Source organism: Vidua macroura, chromosome 6 (assembly GCF_024509145.1).
Source record: "Vidua macroura isolate BioBank_ID:100142 chromosome 6, ASM2450914v1, whole genome shotgun sequence".
In the NCBI taxonomy this organism is placed as follows: domain Eukaryota; kingdom Metazoa; phylum Chordata; class Aves; order Passeriformes; family Viduidae; genus Vidua; species Vidua macroura.
Genome location: NC_071576.1, coordinates 1,987,609 through 2,008,181, shown reverse-complemented (window position 1 = coordinate 2,008,181; position 20,573 = coordinate 1,987,609). Strand labels below are relative to the sequence as shown.

Sequence of the window (20,573 nt, the reverse complement as noted above, 5' to 3'; positions counted from 1 at the left end):
TTTCAGGAACATAGTGTTCACGTTCCCATCAAGGCTACAGCTGCCTTGCTTCTGACAGCACCACTAGCAGAGGTCAGGAGAATTCCTCATCTGAATGAAGATTGCTCTTTATCCAAACATCTGGACAAGGGAAATGGCTTTAAACTGAAGGAGAGTAGGTTTAGATGGGATGCTGGGAATTGGGAATTCCTGGCTGGGAAAGTGGGGAGGCCTTGGCACAGTGTGCCTGGAGAAGCCGTGGCTCCCCCTGGAAGTGTCTAAGGCCAGTTTGGACAGGGTGGATAGCGGAAGGTGTCCCTGCCCACGGCAAGGGGAGGAATGGGATGGGATTTAAGTTCCCTTCCAACCCAAACCATTCTGGGATTTCCATGCTCTCCATTCCTTATACCTCTTTTTTTTTTTCTCCACGACACCGCAGGGAAATTCCAAGTCGGACGACGATCCTCCAGCAATCCCCCCTCGGCAGCCGCCGCCTCCAAAGATCCAACCTCGCGTTCCTGCTTACACCGCCGCCCTGGAGCAGCCCCTGCACAGCCCTCCTCCTCCGCCCCCCCGGGACCCCGTCCCCGACACCCCGCCCCCGGTGCCGCTGCGGCCGCCCGAGCACTTCATCAACTGCCCGCTGAGCCTGCAGCCGCCGCCGCTGGGACGCTTCCCCCGGGATCCCGAGCGGCTGCGGGAGGCCGGCTCCGGCCCCAGCTCTCCGGGCACCCCTCCCAGCACCCCCTCTCCCCGGGTGCTGCGCCGCTGCTGCGTCCTCAGCGCCAGCCACAACAACCTGGCGCAGCCGCCCGTGCCCCCCGTGCCGCCCCGGCACAACTCCAGCCCCCAGCTGCCAAAACTGCCACCAAAGACTTACAAAAGGGAGCTCTCCCACCCTCCTTTGCACAGACTGTCTTTGCTAGAAAATGCAGAAACTCCTCAATGACCTTAGCCATAGTAGTCATTGACACTGGAATACTGTTTGTAAAGTTCCTCTTTTTTTTTTTTTTTTTTTTTTTTTTTTTTTTTTTAATTTATTCAAAAAAAAAAAAAGGCAGTGTATTTTAGTATTTTCACAAATTATGCTCTTAAAGTGCTGCTGATCAAAAAAAAGGTTTAAATTGGAAAAAATTCAGACTACACACATTCCAGCCTGTGTGGTTGGACAGCATTACCCTCAGGTGAGCAGCAGCATTGCCTTGGTTCACATCCTCAGTGCCGACCGTTCTGCCAGGACACAAAATAGACCTTTTGCACTGTAAACTACACTAAGTGAATTTAAACTGACATCATTTAATTGCACTGAGCCAAAAAAAAAAAGGTGCGTCTGTGGAATTTTTTTCAAATTTGAGCACTAGTGGCCTTTTTTTTTAATTAAGGAATCCCAGCAATGGGATGATCAAACAACACGAGGATACAGAGCGTCACAGGTTAGAAACCTCTGACCACTTGCCTTGAGGTTCCTCAGCTCCTGTTCTGGAATACTCTCATGCCATGTCTTAATTGCCATTGATTTGCTGCTGAAGACAAAGAAAAAAAAATAGGTTGAAATCTAAATACCAAAATATTAGTTTGGTCTTGGTTCCTTGGAGAAAGGATGAAGGAGGAGCACCCGTCTCGGATATCGGGGAGGATCCCGAGTACTTCACGTGCATCCTGTTCAGATGTGCCTTTTTTGTTTTCATGGGCAAAGGTGTCTTAAGCTAAAGAGTTTGTCTGCTGTTGTGGAGAACAAAGCTATGCGCCTGTACAATTGTTTATATTGTATATTTACAGATATGCTAATGACATGTGTAAATTGAAGTTGACTTCGAGGCCTGTAACACAGTCCGCTACTCCTGGGATTGGATCCGGCCAGCAGCGTTTCCTCTGGCTTGGGAACAGTCCTGCCTTCCAGACCTAATAACTTCCTTTAGATCTACACTTAACTCGTGAATCCACTTTGGAAATTGGTAGCATTTAAACCAGCAAACACTTAAAGCTTTATTAAACTTTTTAAACTGATAAGTGAATGGAACTTTTCTTTGCCAGTCGAACGCCCGTGTTTGAACTGGTGTGAGAGTGAGTCTGTTTTACTGGTAGTTCTGTAGCAGCATTTATAAAGTGGCCTTCACAAGCCACATTTTATTTACTGGTTCGTGGCCTTTTACTGTGCTTTGTATCAGAGTTCTTAACAAGATTAATAAATCACCCCAGTCTTAATTTTTAAGAGCTTGAGCAGTGCGTGTTCCTTGCAAGGACAAGGTTGGGAATTGCATTTTTGACAATTTTCCATGCTGCTGGTCTCACTTTGGCTTTCCTTCTGCCTGGAGTTGGGCCCATCCCAGGCTTCCAAATCACACTCCAGCTTCTCATCAGTCTGCCTAAGGTGCTCCCATTGTCTTGGGCATTCCATTTGGAAAATTCTCCTTTTTGGAAAGGAGATATGACCGAAGAGGGGTGTTAATTAGAAATCCCCTGAGTTGGAAGGGATCCATCAGGAGCCCCAGTCCTGGCCCTGTGCAGGATCATAACCAAGATCCCCCCAATTTTCTCCTGGGAAGATGTATTTTTCCATCTGTCTCTTGAACAGTCTTTTTTTACTGCCTGCTCCCTCCGTGCTCCTTCCGTGAGGAAGAAGAGAGGGTTGGAATCCATTCATGCAAGGGGCAGAACTTTTTATAGGAGAGCTGCTTCATTTTGCTAAAAAAAGGTTCAAGAAGTCGCAAATTTGAGATGCACGGACTGGGAATGTGGATATTAAATGGAGGATGACTTGGAAAAGTGGAATTCTTTCTTAGATTCTTTGCATTAACTCTTTTGAAGTCCCCACAAGCAGCTGTTGCTAAACAAGGAATAATATTGTTTCAGATTTTCGTGTGTTGTTGAAGAGGAAAAAATTCTCTGCCACATTTTAGAATATATAGATGTCAGCTTTATGCCTTCCTGTACAAGTGCTTATGCCAGAACCATTTGGAATATTTCACAGTAAAATATATCATAATATGACCATGGAAAGTGGTCAAAGGCAGAAGGATTCCCACCAGCATGGTTCAAGAGAGCAATAAATAACATTTCAGTTACTTCATAATTAGAGGGGGAGGTAGAAAGAACAACAAAAAATCTGCTGGAGGGGGAAAATGTGAAGTTTGGGTTGGAAGTTGGCTTTTGTGGGAAAAGGCAATTCCCTCAGAAAACTTCTTCCCAGGGGGAATCTGCCGACCACCAAGAGGCCTCCCATTGCTCTAAAAGAAATGAAATAAAGTAATAAGAAAACTTTCTTCCACAATATCCAAGGCAGGGGAAAAAATCTAAAACCTTTGCATTTCAAGATGTCAGTGCAGAATCAACTCATATTCAGTTGCTTGAAAATAAATAACCTTTTTTGTGAATTTATTAAAACCTTTTTGTAGGTTTGTTAAGACCTTTTTGTAGGCTAAGTCCTTTTCTGTAGGTTTATTAAAACCTTTATCATAGATTTATTAACCTTTTTCATAGGTTAATTAGGACCTTTTCGTACATTTACTAAGACCTTTTTTAAGTTTATTAAAGCCTTTTTGTACGTTTATTAGGACCTTTTTTGTAGACTTACTAAAACTTCTGTAGGATTACCAAAACTTTTTTATAAGTTTATTAAGACCTTTCTTGTAGGTTTGTTAAGACCTTTTGTAAGTTGTGTGAGGGCGGTTTGTAACAAAACCTTCAGGAGGGCTCGGGCCGGAGCGGGTCAGGAGGGAGCGGGGAGTTCCTGAGGGCTCCGCGCTCCCTCAGGGCTGCCGGAACCCTGGAATCATTCCGCTTGGACAGAGCTGCCGGAACCCTGGAATCATTCCGCTTGGACAGAGCTGCCGAAATCCCCAAACCATGCCATGGAGAAGCCTCCATGCCCACGGATCGCAGCCTTTCCCGCCCGTCCCCTCACGGCCCGCCCGCCATTTCCTGCCGGGGCGGGGTGAGGGCGAGGCGGGGCCGCGCCGCCTCAGAGCCGCGGCCATGGCGGGTTTCGTGAGGGAGCTGGAGCGGCGCGCCGGGCCGGCGCTGCGGCTGGAGCAGCGGGCGGCCGGCGGCGTGGGCTGCGTGGTGTGGGACGCCGCGCTGGTGCTCGCCAAGTTCCTGGAGACCGGCGCCTGCCCCCTCGCCCGCCGCCACGTCCTGGAGCTGGGCGCGGGCACCGGCGCTGTCGGCATCATGGCAGCCACGCTGGGGTGAGCGGATTCCCTGCCCGGCGCTGTCTTCTCCCTCAGACCCTTTCGATTCCTTTAAAGCCTGTTTTTTGCTAGGCTGTGCGGAGTGTCCCCTGCCATCGCGTTGCTCCCTCACCACGTGTGTGTGTTACAGGGCGAACGTGACGGTGACGGACCTGGAGGAGCTGCAGGAGCTGATGATGGTTAATATTGAGAATAACAAGCACCTGGTCACAGGGTCCGTCCGAGCCAAGGTACTGAAATGGTTTGTATGAGCCTTTACTTAATGTCTTTGTTCGGCTTTAACGGGGATTCTGGGTTCAGATTGAAAAAGAGTCGGTGTAGATGGGATGTTGGGAATTGGGAATTCCTGGCTGGGAAGGCCCTGGCACAGGGTGCCCACAGAAGCTGTGGCTGCCCTTGGAAGTGCCCAAGGCCAGTTTGGACAGGGCTTGGAGCAGCCTGGGATAGTGGAAGGTGTCCCTGCCCATGGCAGGGATGGAATGGGATGGAATTTAAGTTCCCTTCCCACCCAAACCATTCTGGGATTCTGTGATTCTGCACAGGCTTCTTAAATTGCTAAATAACTTCAAAACACCGCTGTGAGAGTGAAACTTAATATGAGAACACAGTAGTTAACTTTATGCTCAGTCCTTTAGTATATGTTATTAATAAAACTTGTTTTCACTTTTTGTTGGTTTTTTTCTTGTTTGTTCTTTTTAGGGGTGAAGATGTAACAGAATTTCAGCCTCCCCCTGATTATATACTCATGGCTGATTGTATTTACTATGAGGAGGTAAATGAGGACTTTGCTAAACCCCTACAGAAAAGTTTCTTGGGAAGGGGGTGGGATCAGGGTATTTAGTATGAGAAGTGTTCAGATAAATATTGTGCTCATGTCATCGTCCATGTGGTTTATAGGAATATGTAGAACAAAACTGGAAAAGGCATTTTTAATAGATGTAAGGCCATTTGACACAGAACCAGACTCTACTTTTATGTTAAAAATCCCAAATCGAATGTTTGTGCCTCCCCCCGCCCACCCTTCTTTTTTTTAACATTGGGAATGGCGAAGCAAAATGTGAACTGTTGAAATCATTGGTAAATTACATTTAAGAGTGCTGTATTGGCAGTTTGGGTTCTCCTCACGTGTTCCTTTAGAAGGCAAGAGGAGAAATCCTGCCACAGCTGAGTGGTTGTTGTAGTCTGCCTCCTGTCCTCAGCTGGAGCTCTGTAGGATGTGCACAGAGAGCTGAGGGAAGCTGCAGGAAAAGGGAAATAACCTGGCAAACCCCACGTCCCAGTGCCCTTCCAATGGCTTTACCAGCCCCTGGCATTGAGTCCCTGCCTGTTGGTCCCATTTCCCTCCATTGTGGACTGGATCTGAGCCATTCAGGAATAACTGAGAAAACTCTCACTTTTGAAGCACACTGAGGGAATATTCATTGTTGTGTGCCTCAAGGAAGTGCCCACTCAGCAGTGTGGGATGTTTCTGGCTTGGATTCCAGTTCAGTTTTCTTGGTCAGTCTGGGAGATTCTTCTCCTGCGAGTCCCCTTTTCTCCTCTGCTTCCCAGCTTTTTCCCCATGTTCTTCTTGTCCCAGTTAAAGCACTAAAAATAACTCCCTGGAAGGCAAAACTGGGAGGTTCTCTCTTGGGTGAAGACTTTAGCTAGAGTGAAATGAACTTGAAATCCACGTGGGAAATGTTTAACCTTTTTTGGGCAGTCCTTGGAGCCGTTGCTGAAGACCCTGAAGGACCTGACAGGCCCTGACACTTGTGTCCTGTGCTGCTACGAACAGAGGACTATGGGGAAAAACCCTGAAATTGAGAGAAAATACTTTGAAGTAAGTGGGTTTTAAGTATATTTTCTTTTAGGCTGTTCCATTGAAAGCAGAGGGAAAATACAAAGTTTTGCTCTGGAACTCAAAACTCTCTCCTGAGTGATAGAGGTGCTTCTGAAAAAACTCCTCTCTAATGAGAGCTCATTAATAAGTGTCTTAATTGAATGTTCCAGCTGTGTCTTGTGTGCAGGTGAGGAAAAGCAACACAGGGAACACCTGTGGGGGGACGATGGTCAGTGCAGATTTAACTCTGCACCTGTGGTGACTGCTGAGCAGCAGCTCTTGTGCAGGATTATATATAATAACTGTAATATTGCAAACAAAGGGAAAGGGTGAGAATTCCAGGGGATTGGTAGGTATTAATCAAAGCACCTGTTTGATAATTAGTGCCTCACACTCCTGTGGGGCCCTGGCAGTGAGGAGGGCTGTGCTCAGCTCTGCTGAGGTGCTGCTCCCACAATAAACTCAGCAGGGGTTGGTGTTTCTGGCTGATTTCTGTGGTTTTTTGTGATTTATTTCCTTCCTTGCCGGGTTCAGCCCAGGCAATCTGAGCACGGCCCAGAGCTGATGCTGGGGGATTTTAGACTGGCTTTTTCTCTCCTCTTCCTTTCAGTTGAGAGGGTTGGCAGACAGGCAGGTGCTGTGGTTTGGCTTAACATTTTAGGGATTGAAACAAAACCATGGATTCACAGAATCATTTAGGTTGGAAAAGTCCTCAGAGATCATCAAGTTCAACCATCCCCAAGCACTGCCAAGGCCACCACTAAGCCATGTCCCCAAGTGCCACATCCACACAGCTTTTAAATCCCTCCAGGAGTGTTTTACCACAAGCTTAAATAGTTTTTTTTCTGGGGCATTCTGGAGTATTTTCTGGAGTCTGCAGCTTTTAGTTAGTGCTGGAGCAGTGTTCTGGTTCCTAGGGTCCAGGGTCCTCGTGAGTGCACTGCTGATAGGCCAGCACTGAACCCACCACACTCAGTTTAAATGAGGGTGAAGTGCTGCATGGGGGGAATGCCTGGGCTGGTTGTGGAACTGTTCTTTGTGGAACAGCTGCTTCAGAGGGACTTCGAGCTGGAAAAAATTCCCCTGGATAGGCACGACGAGGAGTACCGGAGCGAGGACATCCACATCGTGAGCATCCACAGGAAGCGGGCGGTAGGTCCACAGAATCCCAGGATGCTTTGGGTTGTTGGGAAGGGACCTTAAAGCTCCTCTCATTCCACCCCTGCCACGGGCAGGGACACCTTCCACTGGAATGGTTCATGGCACCAGCTCAGCAACTGCTGCCAGGAATTCCCAGAGCTGCTGTTTCCTTGGCACAGCGGGACGACTCCAGAGGTGGAGCTCCAGACTGACTGTGAAATTTGGGACCCTGTGGAACCACAGCCCTGCTGTACAAAGGAGCTGCTTTGTTCCCAAACCTGGTGCTCCAGGTTCCAGCCTTCCTCTTCAGCACTGCCTCTGAGCTTCACACTTCTCCTGCTTCCATGCACTGGTGGGGTGGGATCTCCAAACCGGAGTTTAGAGGCACCAAAGTAATAAAAATAAAATGCCTGGTGCTGATTTTGGCACCGTGGGCTCTGCTGTGCCACCCTCTCCCCAAAACCAGGCCCTAGATGTGATACTCGGCAGCTGCCAGGATTGCTTTGATCATTTTGGGGTTAATTGATGAAGCGTGAAAGAAAATATTTTGCATATTGTACTGACACAAGGTGCAGGCTCAGCTCTTAAAACCAGGCCACTTAAAAATCTGTCATCTTTGTGAAAATCTCTTGACAGAATTTCCCATCGTGAGATCTTTGAGCACAGGATCTGTCCCCTGGCAGAGCTCTGGAGAAGCGGGGATGGGATAACACCACAGAGGGACAGTCTGCGGTGTGGTTGTGACTCATCTGCACCGAACTGGGCAGCCGAGGTGTCTGACAGCCCTTCCGGCAGGACAGCTGTGGGCTGGCCGTGTCTGCGGCCCGGGGAGGCGGGGAATGGAGCCGGAGCGGCCCCGAGCAGCGCGGGGCGTGTGCTGCTGCCTCTGCTGAGCGGCGCTGCCGAGCGCTCGTCCGAGGGCACCGCGCTGAAACCGCCGAGAGGGGAAAACTCTGGGAGCGGCTCGACCGGCCCGTCAATAAAACTTTGGCACGGGAGATGGGTTTCAGATGGTGGGTTGTTCGTTCATCCTGTGCTTCCTGTGTCGTTCCCAGAGCACCTGGGAGGCTCATTCCAGGAGCTGGGGCTGTCGTGGTGGCGGCTCCTGCACAGATAAAACATGCCTGTGCAAAATTGTTCTGCCTTCTGTTTTCACCTCTGCTTTTCCGGTGCAAAGATCCTCAGGGTTCAAGTTTGACACCTTCAGGTTATTCTGGTGAGCGGCTGTCGGTGTTTCTGCCTCTTGGAGCTCAGTGGTGGCTTGGAGGAGGAATTTTGCAGGAATTCTCACTTTTCTGTGGTGGAAGCAGCTGTGGAAGTTGGGTCTGTGACAGAGGCACGAGTTACTGTGGCTGAGTTTTCTCTAAGAAGCTGGTGGATTGGGAAGAGCTTTGTTTGCAGGCTCTCAGGAGTTTTCTGCACTTGCCCTGAGTTCAGGCTCCCTTTATCTCCAGTAAGAGAATTCCTTACAAACTTCCCACATCCTGAAACACTGTCCTGGCTTGCCGAGCTCGGCGCCGATGATTAGCGAACGCGAGAACCTAATTTGTCAAACCACACGTGTTATTTGTTACCTTGTTATGAAAAGAGCTCCTTAATTACCCAGTGGCCTGCAGGAAGGGATTTACTGGAATATTTACACCAACATGGCTTCCCAAGTGGGAAGCTCTTATTCCAGAAAAATGAGGAAAAGATCCCCAAATCCCAGCAGTGATGGGGATGATGTCCCAAAGCACAAAGGGATGGTGTCACACTGGGACATTCTGGCACCTTGCTTGGTGGTGGGGGTGATGCAGAGGGGAGCAGCCTTTCCCAAGGGTTTGGAGCTGATGGAATTAACTGTGGTTTATCTACAGGACGTGTGGTATCAGCACTTCCTTTTGCACAGGGCTCGGATCTCTTCTTCAGAAGAAAAAGGGAAGAAGTTGTGCTTTTTCCTCCCTGCTGGCTGCTGCTCTGCTGTGCCCTCAGCTTTGGGCCTGTGTCACTCAGGTTGTGACTGTCCCTGAGTGACAGGGACCTCGTGGGAGGGGGCTGGGTTGTGTCACCCCCTGCGTCACCTCCTGTCACCGGCTGCACCCGGCGAGGGGGATGTAAAACCCAGCTGCTGCGAGAGGAAACCGTCCCTAACCAGGGCAGCCGGGCAGGGGCCCCAGTCCCCAGAGCCACCACGTGAAACAGCTGCTTTTTGGGGAGAAAAAAGGGCTTTGGGAAAGGGGATGAGATCCTACTGGGGCTCAGCTCCACCGTGTGTGGAGAGGCTGCCTGCTCTGAACTAGGAGAGGGTGTGGAGCCCTCATGGAAAACGGGATGCGAGGGAGGTGGTGATCCTGCCTCTTGCCAACCTCTCTGTTCTCTCACCTGTCCTGTTTGTCCCAGTTGGACTTGTCCTGATTCCTTGGAGAGGGAGTGTTGTGGTTCCACTTCCATTAAACACTCCAAAGGCTCTTTGGAGAAGTCTGGCTGTGACAGAGTCAGGCTCTGCCTGGCCTCCGGGGCACAGCAGAACTCCTGTCCCTGGCAGTCCCTCCTGCCATGCCAGCCCAAATCTGTGCCAGCTCTCCATGTAAGAGAGCTCACCCTGGGCTCTGCCTCCAGGCTGGCTGTGGTGGGAACCAGCAGCACCAAATCTACCTCATCCCAGCTGGGTACCCCCCCGTGCCTCACCTTGCTGTGATTTGGTTGCGTCCTCACAAGAGAGAGCAGGAAACCTCCCTGTGCTGCTGCTGTGGGAGCTGGTTTAGTATCACAGGCAGAGACATCTGGGAGTTTGAGGCGTTTGCCTAAAGTCATGCTTAAACTGTGGATAATTTTCTGGCATGGTTTCAACACCAGCCCAAGCCATGGGAAACTGTGTGGGCTGTGGTGCGGAGGTCACGTGTGATTTTCCTGGGAGAGCCACGGTGCTCCTGTGCTGGCTCAGCCTGCAGCACTGCAGGGTGCTCTGCCCTGCCCTGTCCCTCTGGTGACAGCAGTGGCAGTGCCACCATCCCGTGGTGCATCTGGGCTGCTCACTCCTGGCTGGGGCAGCCAGTGGAGCTGTTCCAGCTCCACTTGGATCGAGGGCGCGCAGTCCAGGAGGGAGCACAGCGTCTGATGCCAGCTCAGCACCAGCCACATCAGTCACTGACAGCTTCTTGTCATGGTATCAGCCACAAACTGCAGGAGCCATGATGATCCAGGGGTATTTTTCCCTTTTCTAGGACAAGCAGGGTAGCTGCCAGGAGGAGTGCTGGTGTCCAGATCTGGCCATCCATGAGTGATTCCTGCAGAGCCCCTGGGACTGTGTGAGGCCAGGACCTGCTCCCACACATCCCACAGGGCTGGTGGCTTTGCTTGGGAAAGTGTTCTCCCCAGCTGTGTAATCAGTTTCTGTGGCATGTAGTCCTGGACAAATGGATTCTCCTCTTAGAAAATGACACTTCTTGCCTGCAGCATTAAGGAAAAGGGCTTTTATTCCTGTGGATCTGCTCCTGCTCCTCCCAGCTGCAGTGGGCTCCCGGCCCGTGGGCAAACAGCTCCGTTAAACGGTGCCTTGGGTTGATTGTGTGGCTGCTGCTGCTGTTGTGCCACTTCCTGAGCCCCAGCCAAGGAGCAAACAGCACAATGACAACAGCAGGGTGACAGTCACTCACCCTGTGAGCTCAGTGACAGGAGGTCACATCTGGGGGCTCTTCCATCCCTGCTGCACCTGCCCCGCACCTCCTGGGGCCCTGGGAGGTGGGCAGTGCATGGAGGGCCTGGACCAGGGGGAATGGCTTCCCACTGACGGAGGCAAGGGTTAGAATGGGTATTTGGAAGGAATTTTTGGCTGTGAAGGTGGAGAGGCCCTGGCACAGGGTGCCCAGAGAAGCTGTGGCTGCCCCTGGATCCCTGGAAGTGTCCAAGGCCAGGTTGGGCAGGGCTTGGAGCAACCTGGGACAGTGGAAGGTGTCCCTGCTCGTGGCAGGGAGTGGAACAAGATGAGCTTTGAGGTTCCTTCCACCCTAAACCATTCAGGAATTTGATGATTTCAAACCCCAGGTGTTTTGGCAGCCTGACCTGGGGGATGGGGACATTCCTTGGTGACAGTGGTGGTGTGGATGTGGCTCCTTGGCCCAGCACGTGTTCCCAGCACTGTCCCACGAGTGCCTGTAGGGCATGTGGGACGCTGGGAGAGGGATCCCAGCCTTCCCCTCCTGAAGTGGTGTCACTTGGATCTGCTTGCTGCTGGTGCAGTGCCCTGTCATCCTGGGGTGGGGAAGCTGTGGGATCGTGATCTTGTGGTCTCCTTTCACATCCTGAAACAAAAAAAAGAAAGTGTCTTTTCTGAGGCCGTGCAAACCATGGGGTTTGTGCAGCACAGAGGCCCTGGAGCTCCGGGGACAGCCAGAGCTGTGCCTTCCAGCCCTGAGCCCAAGCCCCAGGGAGTGACCAGGACCTCCAGGGTGATGGTGGTCCACATTTGTGTCCAATTTCAGTGTCTTCTTCTGAGGATCAGCTTCTCCCAGCCACCACCCCGTGTGAAGTGGAAGAAAGATGACAAGGAGCAGAGAAAGCAGTGGCTGAAATTCTGTCAAACTATTTTGGCCTGTGGAAACATTTTTGGAGGATGTTTCCCAAATTCCCCTGTGGGATGGTTGTCTGGGTCCAGCCCAGGTTTGCCGTGGGAGGTTTCTCCCATCCCTGAGAGCTTTGGGACCTGATGCCCAGGCAGCACCTCCATCTTCAGTCCTGTAATTATCCTGTGCCAGTTATTCCTGCCCTCACCAGCTCCCCTGAGGAATGTGGGAGCAGCCCACATTCCTGGGGTGACTCGGATCAGGAGGTAAAACAAGGCTCCTGCTTTGTGTGCCTGTTTCTTAATCCTCTTGTGCTCCTGGGTTTGCTTTTTTGGGTTTATAAAATAAGGAAATCTATAAAACAGGAAAGACTCTGGAAGTGAGAAGGCAGCAGAGGGCAGGAGGGAAGTGGGGGTGCCTTGGGGAAGCAGCCAGGCTGGGATGTGGTCCCTGGTCCCCTGCCAGCGCCTGTGGAAGTGCAGGACAGCCCCGTGTCCAGCTGCCAGCAGGACGGGGAGGACGCGTGGCAGAGCCCTCTGTGCACGCTGCCATGAGTTCACCCGTTTCCTTCCTGTCCCCGCGAGCAAGCGGAAAAAGCCACGTTTTTCCTTCTGGAGGAGGGTTTGCTCGGGTGATTCAGCTCTGGCAGCCTTGAGGCCCATCCCGGCACGTCCCCATCCCGGCATGTCCCTGTCCCTGCGTGTCCCCGGCCCTGCTGAGCCCGCGCTTCCCATTGAGCCCGAATCCTCTGACTCATCCGTCTCTGCTCCGCTCCAGTGCAATCCCTGGCGCGTGGCAGCCGCCGGCTCACGGCGATTCTGTCCCCCTGTGGGGCAGCGATCGGCTTCTCCTCCCGGCTCTGCCCATCCCGCCTCCAGCTCCGCATCGGCGCAATCCTGGCCTGACACCCTCGGGGCAGGGCTCTCCCCTGCTTTGGATCCCTGCATCCAAACCCCGGGGTTTGGCTCTCTGCATCCCTAGAGGGCAAACAGCGCCGCTGTGCCCGTGCCGGGGCTGGATGTCCCTCTGGCTGTTCCTTGCCTCTCCATACACACCCGTGCCCTCATGCCAGCACCACTTGCCATGCCCAGAGTGGTGCACTGAGCCATTCCCAGTGCAGGCTCTGGGAATCTGCTCTGAAGCTGTGGATGAAGTTGGTGACAGTTTCTGTGGGTTTTGCTCCCCCTGCCCAGCCCAGCTGATGCCTGGTGGGCTCTGAGGCCTGGCAGGGGGCAGGGCTGTGTGGAGGAATGCTGTCCACACTTCCCTGTGGATTCCCAAGCTCCAGCCACCCTTGCTGAGTGCAGGATCCCATAGGATGCCTTAAATTAAAAAAAAAAAAAAAAAAAAAAAAACAGAAATAACCTTAAAGAGCTGCCCACAGGCTGCTGCTTCACCCTGCCAAGCGTGTTCAGGTGCTAAATCCAGCATGGCTGGTTTTGGGGCAGGGCATCACTTTTTTGGGGAGTGCACCATTTTTGGGTGAGTACAATTTTGGTGTGCCTGTTTCCAATTTTGGGATGCTCATTTTAGGGAGAGCAGCATGGATTTGGATGTTGCTTCCCACAGCATTTTCTGGCACATGCAAGACCCTGAGACATCCAAGAGCCCTGGCAGGAGAGGAAGTGAAGTGGGATGGGACAGGTGGGCTCTGTGAATCCCACAAGAGCTGGAAAGCTCCCACTGGAGCCAGGAGGTCCCCAGAGATGCTGAGAGGATCCCACCACCCACACCATGGCTGAGTCACTCCTACAGGCTTGGCACACTCAGGAGTGTTTTACACCCACCACCCCATGTCCTCCATCTCATCCAGGTGCCCAATTTCCTTTGGATTTGAGTGCAGGGAAAGAGTTAAGCAGCTACAGGCTTGTGTGGATTTGGGCCAGATATTTAAAGATCCAGGGCTGGCAGGGGAAAGGGGAGGTGTGATACTCTCCAAACGCTCCCTGCAAACACCTCAGAGGCTCCCACTGCCTGTGCCGTCCCCACGCTCCCGACAGCGGCTGCTGGGGAGAGGCAGAAAATGCCTTTCTGCTATTTTTAGCTCTTCCACGGTGTCATTAGAATAATCTGGGATTGGAGAATGTTGCTGTGCAAAATTGCCTGGAAGGTAGAACTCAAAATGTGAAGGTTTGGGATGCTGCAGGGTTGAGGTGATGGGGATGGACAGGAGGCACATGGCAGTGGTCCAGTGGGAGCTGCCCAGGGAGCACCGCTGGTGACAGGGACAATCCGTGCTGATGTGACACAGCAATTAATAGACACGTCCTTAATTACATCCCAGGAGAGGGGGTTTAAATAGAGATGAGGCACCTGCCAGGGTGGGTTATCCAGGCCAATGGGACATGCTCAGTGCTGGGGACACGTTTGCAGCCTTGTCAGCGGTGCCACCAGGCTCCTCACCCTGTCCACAACAGTGTCCCCTCAGTGCAGCCCTTGCAAATGCTGTCTGGAGCCCGATGTGTTGGGAATAAAATACATCAGGAAGAGCTGAGCTAAATAGAGGAGCTCAGCGAGGCCTTGTCAGGGAATGTCCTGCTGAACCGGGACCAAACCAGCAGAAACTACACCCAGAAGTGGCTCCCTCTGAGCCAGAGCTCGTGCAGGAGTCACAGCCCTGGGCACTGGCCCAGCTTGCAGCCACCCTCAGCCCCCCTCGGGTCATCCTCCTCCTCCTTTGCCCCTTGGACAACTTGGCAAAGTCCAAAGCTAAACATTAGCTCAGGTCTGGGAGCAGCTGCCAGTGGTCAGTGTGCCGCCCGCAGCCGTCCCCTGGCCCCTTGGACCTCGTCCCCTGTGACTCAGCCTCTGTTTCCACGTGTTTCTTCATCTCATTTAAGGCACGGCCTGGTCCTTCTGCAGCTTCTGGGGCCAACCATCCTTTATTCACCTTCTACCCAATCTGTGCCTGGAAAAGCAGCATCTCCCTGGCACATCCTCTGTGCCCCCACCAGAGCCCTTCCCCATTGTTCTGCTGCCTGTGCACCCTCCAGTTCCCCTTGCCCCCCTCCTCCTTTCTATCCCAGGAGTTCACCATCCCAAAATTATCTGATTTCACATCCCAACTGCAGCTTGAGTTCAGCCTGGCAAAAGCTGCCAATCCAAACTGTTGGGTTTTTCTTTGGTTTTTCTTTTTCTTCACTCTGGTTCTGGTTGGGGGTTCACTGAGACCATCCTGAGTTTGTGCTACCTCCATGCTGTCTTTTTTTTCTTCTTGGCAAACAAGATCATGGGAAAAAAACTTGGACCCTTGGAAGTGTGGCCAGGTTGGAGAACATCCTTCCAATCCCCAGCCATCCTCCTTGCTGGGTTTGAGGTGGACCAGAGCATCTTCTTCTGCAACCAGACATGAAACAGAGCTCACAGGCTCATGGCAAGCCCTGAGCAAGTGGAAATTAAGTCTTGGAGGCTAAGTGGGACCAAGGGGGTGTTTGGAGTGAGGCCTTGGAAGCTGGTACCACAACCAAGCCAACTGGGAAACTGGGAAAAAAGAGTCACCCCCAGCAGAGCGATGGCCACGAGTCCCACACCACCTCCCCTCCCTCACTCCTTGGCCAGACACAGCTCCCTGCTCTCAGGTCTTTTTTTTTTTTTTGGGAATAAACTCCACTCAAGGCAGGGATGGCTCCTCCATCCAGCCCCAGCGTTGCCACCCCGCTCACCCACCCCGCGGCTTCGTTTGAGCGCCGGTGGAGCGCGATCCTTGCGCGGTTAATTGGATTTGGCCGCCGCGACAGAAGGGCCGGGGATTAGGGTGAAGGGGAGGAATTACAGGCGGGGGTGGGAGCTGCCCTCGGGGTCTTTTGTCCCCGAGGATTACTGGCAGGGGCTGAGGACAGGGTTGGATGTCCAGGAATTGCAGTTGGTGTAATCGTGATTGGTGTGGTCGCTTTGTCACAGCACCATGGGTGGCCCCTTGGAGGGCGTGGGGGACATGGGATTGACCCTTCCATGGACAAACATCCAGCTCTCCTCAGGCTCAGGGCTCGGTGCTGGAAATGAAGGATGCTCCAGGTGCCTTTGTGGGAAGGAGGCTGCTTTGTCCTCATCCAAACCCAGGGTTTGCCCAATGCACTGGACACAAACACCTAAGAAGTGTTAAACTAGAAAAAAAAAAAAAAAGCTTGGTGCTGCCTGCACTTGGGATTTTTGGCAATTCCCAGCTTGAGGAGGACACTGGATCTGCTCCAGATCATCTGGGAGCTGATAAACCAGACAGATCATGGTTTATCCAACCAAACCAAAATTCAGAAGCCAGTGGAGGTGAGAAAGCAACATAGGACAGTAGCTGGAAGTCACCAAGTCACCTCCCTACTCAGAGACCAGGGCAATTCATGTTGTGGCAGTGTGGGAATTCCAGAGGCAAATCCTGGGGGCAAATCCGAGGACTTGGTGAGGCAGCAGGAGCCAGCTCTGACCGTGTCTGAGCTCTATCTTGGCAGGGCACTGCCATCCCCTCCCTCCTCCCATATTTATTTTGGGAGACTGGAGAGAGCCCGGCCCGTCCTTGCAGCCACACTGCTCTGCAGGACCCAAATCCACCTGGGAGAGCCGGGAGCTGCTCGGGGCAGCCGGAGCCGTGCAGGGCAAGTTGGAGCAGTCTGGGAACAGGAAATACCTGCTGCACCTCATGGCAGGGATTACGGGCGTGGCCAGTGGAGCGTGGATTCCAGAGAGACTCTGCTCCCAGACTCTGCTCCCAGACTCGTGGCTTTAGCCATAAAAAAAGGAGGATGAGTGACCAAGGGATCAGGAGAAGTGTTCTTTGTGCCATCACAGCCCAGGAGCTGTGGGAAGAGGCAGCAGCCTGCCTGAGGATGGCCAAAAATCTCCTTTTCCGCCCAAATCTCCTTTTCCACCCCAATTCCCAGCTCTCAACCAATGTCAACAGGTCTGGCAAAGCCAGGAATGTGATTTCGCTCAGGAAAAACCAGGTGATTCCATAGGGGTGGGATGGCAACACGACAGGCTCTGGGCTCTGGTGTGAGGTCTGTGGTCAGCCTGACAATCCTTGGCTTTTTCCTGCAGGAGAGCAGGGAGGTTTCACACTGCCCAAGGCGGTGCTCAGCGTCCACCGTGCAGGAGTTAATTGGGTTTTCTTTATGTTAATTGCGAGGGGAAGTGAAGAATGCCCTTAATTAATTGGAGGGTAAATCAGCCGTGCAGAACGGGCCAGATTTACCAACCCATGCACAAAAATCCCAGCTCTCCCCCTTGCCATAGCAACAAGGAAAATGCAGGGGATTCTGCTCATTCAGCCAAAAAAGCAGCTGGGATACCCTCCTGTGTCACCCTCAGTGGTGAACGGGCCCTTCCCAGGGAAAATTAAGACTCCAAATAATATTTTTTTGGGATTAAAAGACTCCTGGGGATGTCTGGGTGCACGGAATGGTTGGATTTGCCTTGTGCTGAGGGGCCTTGGTGGGGTTTGATGGGACCTGTCTTGACTGGAGGCATCTTGTAAGATCCAGCGCTGAGCCATGGGAAGGTTGTTTGTTCCAGGAGGGATGTGGTTCACTCCAGGTTCTCCCACCCCTCTTCCCAGCGTGACCTAAATCCATCTGTATGGATGAAGAGGGGTGGGACTAACATGTTCCCCTCTGCATAAATAATAATTTAAAAATCTGCCCTAAAAAAATAACACCATTCACTCTTGTGAATCAAACTTTGGGAGCAGAGAAGGAATTTGGAGAGACCCCAGAGCTCGCCTCCACAGCCGCTCCCAGTGGGAAATTAAATGTTTTCTCCACTTCCATTCCAAGCCTGAAACATCCCTGCTGAGACAGCTGGTTCCACAGGTCCAAAAGAAAGCCCTGTGTGAGTATGAAAATCATATTGAAAAGAGCTGAAATTTAATTAGGTCACATCCTTGTGATCTGGTGATGCAAATCAGCGCCTGGCACACCGAGGCTCTGCCTGGAAAATGTGACAGCGGTTAATGAGGAAAGCACGCCGGTGGGATTTCCCTCCCAAGCTGAACAGCTGGGGAAAACATCAGGAAAACTTTGTATCCCTCTGGACTGCTGTCAGCTGAAACCCTCCAGTGGGGCTGCTCTGGGCCTGGAGCAAACCAGGGGCTCCCAGGCGGGGCTGCGGCGTGGGCGATGCTCGAGGGCATTGGGATGAAGTCATTCCCTGCACTGGCACTGCCATTCCCACTGGAGCTTTCCCAGGGAGGCCAACAGGCACTGCCAGCCCCCCAGCTGTGGGATGTGGGTCAATATTGACCCTCTGATTCATCCACACCCACTGTGGGTGCCGTGGATTGACGAGTTGGTGCCGAAGTTCGTGCTCCAGTTTGTGGTGCTGAGATTGACCCCCCCAACATCTCCGTGCTGGGGCTGATCCCACTTTCCTTTTGGGAAGAAAACCCAATGTTTTTTATACATGCTGTCCAGGACATGTCCTGGGTGTAAATCCATGGGGAGAGCTCCCCACAGGACCCCTGGGGGATTTCTCATGATCCCCCCATATCTCTTGTTGCCTCTGGGATCAAACAACTCTCCACTTCCAGTTTTGGCTCTGGAAAATGAAAGGAAAACCTCCCAGCCCCAGCAGCAGCTTTTCCACCACATTCCCATGATCCAGCCTCCTGCAACCCCACTTGAGATGTCTCAGATATTTTACACACACTTCTAAGTCTCAGTTTGGGAGGAGAGAGCCAGGCCACAGCTCCATTGCTTGGCAACAGATTTCCTTCCCAAAAATCCCACCCCAAACCCAAGTGTTATATATAATTCAGTGGGAAGGCCCGCAGGCAACGCCCTGAGAGCGCTGCTGGGGCAGCCTGAGCTGTGAGAGCTTTGTGGAGGGGATATTTTGGGAAGAGGGGAGTTGGTGCCGGGAAGACACGGCTGGGAGATGGGGAGGTGCTCCCAAGGGTTCACACTCGTGTAAAGAAAGGGCAGAAATGCCCAGATCCAGTTCCCGAGTCTCCCACAAACCAAGAGAGGATGATGTGTCTGCCCAAAAAAAATCACATGGCAGCACTTGGAGCCACATCAGAGCTTCTTTTCCTTGCCATGAGCCCCCAGCAGCCCAGAGCAGCTGTGGCTGCCCCTGGATCCTTGGAAGGGTCCAAGACCACTTTGGACAGGGCTTGGAGCAACCTGGGATAGTGGAAGGTGTCCCTGCCCAAGGCAGGGAGTTGGAACTGATGAGCTTTAAAGTTCCTTCAAAACCAAACCATTCTGAGATTCTGTAATGTGTGGTGTCATCAGGTTTATCTGATCTGTAAAATCTGGGATTCCTTCAACACAAAAAGAGATAAACATTTCAATATATATATATATATATTCATATATATAAATATATATTAATCTTTGCAATTGGAGCCAGTAACAGCCTTTGGGGTTTTTCCTCCTTTCTCTGAGCTCACCCCCAGCACAGGAATAGATTTAGATCCAATTTAGATCCACATTTAAAGGCATTTCCATCCAGCTCCAGGCCTGAGCACGGCCCCACGCATGGACTGCAGCCAAGCTGAGCGTGTTGGATGTTGGCTCTGCTGCAGAAACATCATCCCATTCTTCTTTCCAAGAGCTCCAAGCTGACAAAGCAGCTGGCCTGGAAAGATGCTCAGGGAGCTCCAGCCCTGGATCACCCAGCCCTGGCAGCTGGGAAGAGCTGCTGGTCCTCCTGCTCTAGTTGGCCTTTTCCAGCTTTATTTTGAGGGAGCAGCACAGATCCCACCAAAGCTCATGGAGAGGTTTGGGACCTGCTGGAGGGTGCCAGATCCCCAACCTGCTGCTTCTCCTGGGTAATGGATCCTGCAAACCAACACGCCACGTGCATCCCCCTTCCAGCCCAGACAAGGCCTTTGCCAGCACAAGCAATGCCAGCACAGCTGGAGTCTGGATTTCCTTGTGTATTTGGGAAGCAGCTTCATATCTTGCATTAATTGCTTTGTTAATTACCCTCATCCCCCTCCCCAGCGTCTCTGGGGGAGTGCTGATGATGCGCTCGTTGGCCATGCCGGATCACCAGGGTTTTCTCCTAACCCTGTTTATTTATTAACTGGAATTACCTTCCAAACTAACAGGATTGAATATTTTTGTTCCACTTGGCCAAGACTTTATAGACCGTGGAGAGGCAGAAATCGCTGCCACACACCCACGACGCAGGCAGAGACACCGAGGTCGGGGACGGGGCAGCCGGATCGACATCCCAAACCCAAAGGGACCTCGGGAAGCAGCAACTTAGGCATCGTTTTTCCTCCATGCTGCTCCCAAAATCTGGCTGCTGGCACTTAACTGACTCCAGACATGCTGTATGTGCACGTACATTCCTTGGCCATGCGATCAGACCGGAAAAGATTGCCTTCAGCCCGGGAACCGCAGCGGGAAGGAGGCTGGGAAGAGCTGTGCAGTCACCGGGGCGGGAGCGCTGCAGCCTCCAGAAAAGCTGCAGTCAACACTTTTTTTTTTTTTTTAGGAGACGTGGTGCTAAAAGAGGAACCGCTGCGGGACGGGCGGATGGAAAGGCTGAGATGGGTGTGGGGGGGGAAGTGCTGTTATTTTGGCAAAATCCCTCTTTCCTCACGCAAATCTCCCTGCGGGAGGACTTTGTGCAGCACGAGCCCTGTCCGTGAGTCTGAGCCCCTCCCAGGATCCCGCTCCCAGGAGCCCAGCCGGGGTCAGGGGCCGCTCCCACCGGCACGGCCGGGTCAGAGTGCCCGGGAGCAGCTCCCCGCGCCGAGCTCGCTCCCAGGCCAGCGGGGCAATGCCCAAAGCACATTCCAGGTGGGAACCGCAGCTGGATCCAGGCGCCACCCCCACGCTCCTACCACGTGTCTGGAGGGCAGCAGAGTCCCAACCCTCACAAGGAGTCTTGCTCCAGTCCCCTAAGCCTTGTGTTCCAGATCCCACTCTGCTCCTACCAGACAGCCCCCGAGCTGCCATT

At 52.4% G+C, this 20,573-nt stretch overlaps 2 protein-coding genes across 4 annotated transcripts in view; both read left to right on the top strand.

Annotated features, from left to right (window-relative positions):
* The window catches only part of SOS2 (SOS Ras/Rho guanine nucleotide exchange factor 2), a 46,355-nt gene extending 44,164 nt beyond the window's left edge, over positions 1-2,191 (top strand). The window contains exon 23 of the mRNA XM_053979608.1: positions 419-2,191. Within this exon, the coding sequence (XP_053835583.1) occupies positions 419-928 (510 nt within the window). The 3' untranslated portion in view covers positions 929-2,191. The remainder of the gene's footprint in view (positions 1-418) is intronic.
* Positions 2,192-3,592: 1,401 nt separating this feature from the next.
* Positions 3,593-20,573, top strand: part of VCPKMT (valosin containing protein lysine methyltransferase) — a 40,043-nt gene continuing 23,062 nt past the window's right edge. The window contains exons 1-6 of one of the 3 annotated variants that reach the window (XM_053981380.1): positions 3,596-4,166; positions 4,300-4,410; positions 4,869-4,941; positions 5,872-5,991; positions 7,039-7,143; positions 7,768-8,266. In XM_053981380.1, the coding sequence (XP_053837355.1) occupies positions 3,826-4,166; positions 4,300-4,410; positions 4,869-4,941; positions 5,872-5,991; positions 7,039-7,143; positions 7,768-7,782 (765 nt within the window). In that variant the 5' untranslated portion in view covers positions 3,596-3,825 and the 3' untranslated portion in view covers positions 7,783-8,266. Of the gene's footprint in view, positions 4,167-4,299; positions 4,411-4,868; positions 4,942-5,871; positions 5,992-7,038; positions 8,267-20,573 lie in introns of those variants that run through there. The other 2 variants (XR_008437708.1, XM_053981379.1) reach the window with 2 other exon arrangements.